Raw genomic sequence first — 2,964 nt, forward strand, 5'->3', positions numbered from 1 at the left:
AAACATCCCCTTTTTTTACAGCACAGGCAATTGGACCATTCAAACTCATTGATACGCATTCTAAGTTTTCCTAATTGTCTTTGTACTGAAAGCTGAGATGTTATTAGTCATCCTTGGCCGAACCACACTCCATTCTATTCTCTCTTCTAAATACAATAAGACAGCAAACACCCTCAGAGTACATTATTAATCAATTAGATATAATTTCTTAGAATGGCTTCCATCATCTCATTTAACTTTGGAGCTTTTAGACATTAATTAATCATAAGCTGTCAAAAAGCTATCATGCATTTATGAGGTGTATTATCACATAAGGCCTGCCCCGCATTCTGGGCCTGAAAGGGAAAAACGGAGGGAAATGTGAGAGAATTATGGTGAAAATACATCAACAGAGAAAACAATTAGGCCTAATGTAATAAGAGGGAGAAATCAGATTCGTTTTATTCCAAGGTACTGTTTCTATTTTTGAAGCTCTATGTAGAAAAAAAGTTCCTTAGAGTTAGAACACCACTGAGGGTGATATAAATTCACTTGGCCCTGGGACATATTGGGTAAACATCTAAGTTATTGCACAGTTACAAAAGTTTAGGTAACACATATTCTGATTAACGTTAACACAAGGGGTGTTTAAGGCTAGCCAACATCGGAAAGCAATCATTTCCAAGATGGTGACCAAATGTCTTAAGACCGTGTCACCTGCTGGAGTTGACAAAAAAGCTTCTCATGTCAAAATGTGTTCATGGGACATTTTCACACTTGTCAGCTTTCTCTCACTTGTATACAAACTAGACAGAGGCACTTTTAAGAGCTGTGGACTGGGGTTTCTGATGTACATAAGGGACATGGAGTTTTAGCTGCCGTTGGTAAGCATGGCAAGAAAGTAAAATGAAATAGCATTCAAAAGAAAGCAAACAGCTCATTAAAACAGGAACTTGTAACAAAAATCATTGTTCTCAGATCTGAAAACTTCCATAGAAGAACAGAAAAGTAAGTAGTTCTTGCTCTTTGAGGTTGAGTGAGTATTACCGGTTTCTGATGTTAAGGTACAGTGGTTTAGCGGGTTGACCTCGAAAAGGTTTAAACTATTGACGAGTTAAGTATTTTGAATTAGTTTTGAGTAACATTTCAAAGCATTGAACTTTACACACAGATTCCAAGCGGCCTGGAAAACATCAAGTAAAACAAGTTGGAAGAGCTTAGTGAAGTGTTTGAAAATTAAAAGGCTGAAAACAAAACCACCTAGTTTTAAATGTGTAAAAATAAATTGCGTCCATTTGTCAGGGTCTTTCTTTTTTCTTTTTCTTTTTCCTTCCCCCCCCCCCCCAGTCTTAGTTCGTTGGGACATACTGAACCCTCCACAACACGTTGGAAAGTAGGTCTTGGTACACACTAAGGAATAGCCAACCAGGCAAATACATCAAAGTGATGAGGCCCATGAAATTGAGCGGATAGTGAGAATAGTCCCAAGAACAGGCCCCACACATGCGAAGTCCCAGACCCCAGGACAACTCCCAGGCATAGATAAAAATCACATAGATGGGCACCCGCTTCCAGGTGCCCCAGCCACGGCTGTGGTGAAGGTGAAAGTAGAGTTTTTCCACCACAAAACTACAACTGCCATACATGAAGAAGGACCAGAGCGACGTGTGCCCACTGCTGGACCCGTCCCCCTGCCCCAGAACATTGAAGAAGAAGGTGAAGAAGATCTCATCCAAAAAGCCATGCATTCCAAAGAAAAGGAAGCGGAGGAGGTCTGGCAGTCCCTGGCTAGGAGCACCTTCTTCGCCCTGGGGGTCGCAGGGTCCTTGTCGCGGGCCACCAGCCTCCAAAAGGACTCGGGAGTCCGGGGCTGCCGGTAGAGTGTCCCTGGTTTGCTGGTGGCGCTGCCGCGGGTACCGCAAACGGAGGAAGCGCTTCAGGAACACTTGGCCGTGGTAGAGCGCCAGTATGTACTGCAGTGCTAGGTCGAGCGCCCCCGGCGCCACCGCGCTCCCCGACCCGCCACCTAGGCTGAGCAGCAGCGCCTGGCCCGCCAGGGTCTGCAGCCCCACGTGTGCCCAGGGGTATAGCAGGAAATTGAAGAGGAAGGCGCTGGGGCAGCGCGGCCGCTGCAGGTAGAGCTGCTCCAGGGCGAAGTGAGTGAGCGAGTGCAGGAGGCAGCGGTAGGGCGATGAGAAGCCCAGCATCCGCAGATCCAGGCTGCGGGCAAAGCGCCTGGCGGAGGACACCAGCACGTCCAGGGTGATGCCGTGCATCCCGTAGAAGTAGAGGCGCATCCAGGCGGGCAGCGCGCCGCGCTCGGCCGGGGCTTCAGCAGCGGACAGCGGCTCCGGGCAGCTCGCCGCTGCCTGGCTGCGCAGCCCGCCCGGAGCCCCGGGGCTCCGGGTGGCGCCTCCCCTCCGTGTTGGCCCCTCACATGCCACATCGCTGCCCGCCATGGGCTACTCGGGCTCCAGGGGCCGAGCGGCCGAGCCCCTCACCTCCTCCGGGCCGCCGACCGTCCCCCCCCCCCGGGGGGACGCGCGTAGCTCGGTCCGGATCAAGGTCTCCGGGCGCTTGGGGGACGCGCGGGTCGCCTGGGACACTAGGAGTCCCTCTGCCGTGGCCACGCCGCGCCCTCCTCTCCAGTCCAGGGCGAGGTGCTGCCCTCCCGCTCCCGCGATCACCCTGCGCGGCCTAAGGAGTGGCGCGGCCGGGCAAGGGGAGGCGATGCCGGTGCTGCGGGGAAGAGAGCCGAGATTGGTGGTGGCAGCCCCATTCCCTCCACGGCTCAGCCCCGCCGCCTCTGCCGCAGGCTCTGGCAGCGTTACGCGAGCGGAGACGGCCCTTCCCCCGGCCCTTCCCATACCCCTCTCCGCCCGGCTCGACCTCTCCCGCCTTCCAGGGCCCCCGCCCCGCCCAGCCTCCCGTGCCAGGCCTTACAGGGGTCCGTTCCGAAAGGCCATGCTCGCCGCCGGGTCCCCA

The 2,964-nt window shown here is 53.3% G+C and overlaps 1 protein-coding gene across 1 annotated transcript; it reads right to left on the minus strand.

Moving 5' to 3' along the window:
* Positions 1–1,319: 1,319 nt before the first annotated feature.
* Positions 1,320–2,452, minus strand: Tmem229a (transmembrane protein 229A). The gene has a single exon (XM_051175914.1). It carries the CDS (start codon positions 2,436–2,438, stop codon positions 1,329–1,331), a length of 1,110 nt encoding a protein of 369 aa, XP_051031871.1. The 5' UTR covers positions 2,439–2,452; the 3' UTR covers positions 1,320–1,328.
* Positions 2,453–2,964: the final 512 nt, after the last annotated feature.

The sequence above is a fragment of the Phodopus roborovskii genome, unplaced genomic scaffold, assembly GCF_943737965.1.
Source record: "Phodopus roborovskii unplaced genomic scaffold, PHOROB, whole genome shotgun sequence".
Taxonomy (NCBI): domain Eukaryota; kingdom Metazoa; phylum Chordata; class Mammalia; order Rodentia; family Cricetidae; genus Phodopus; species Phodopus roborovskii.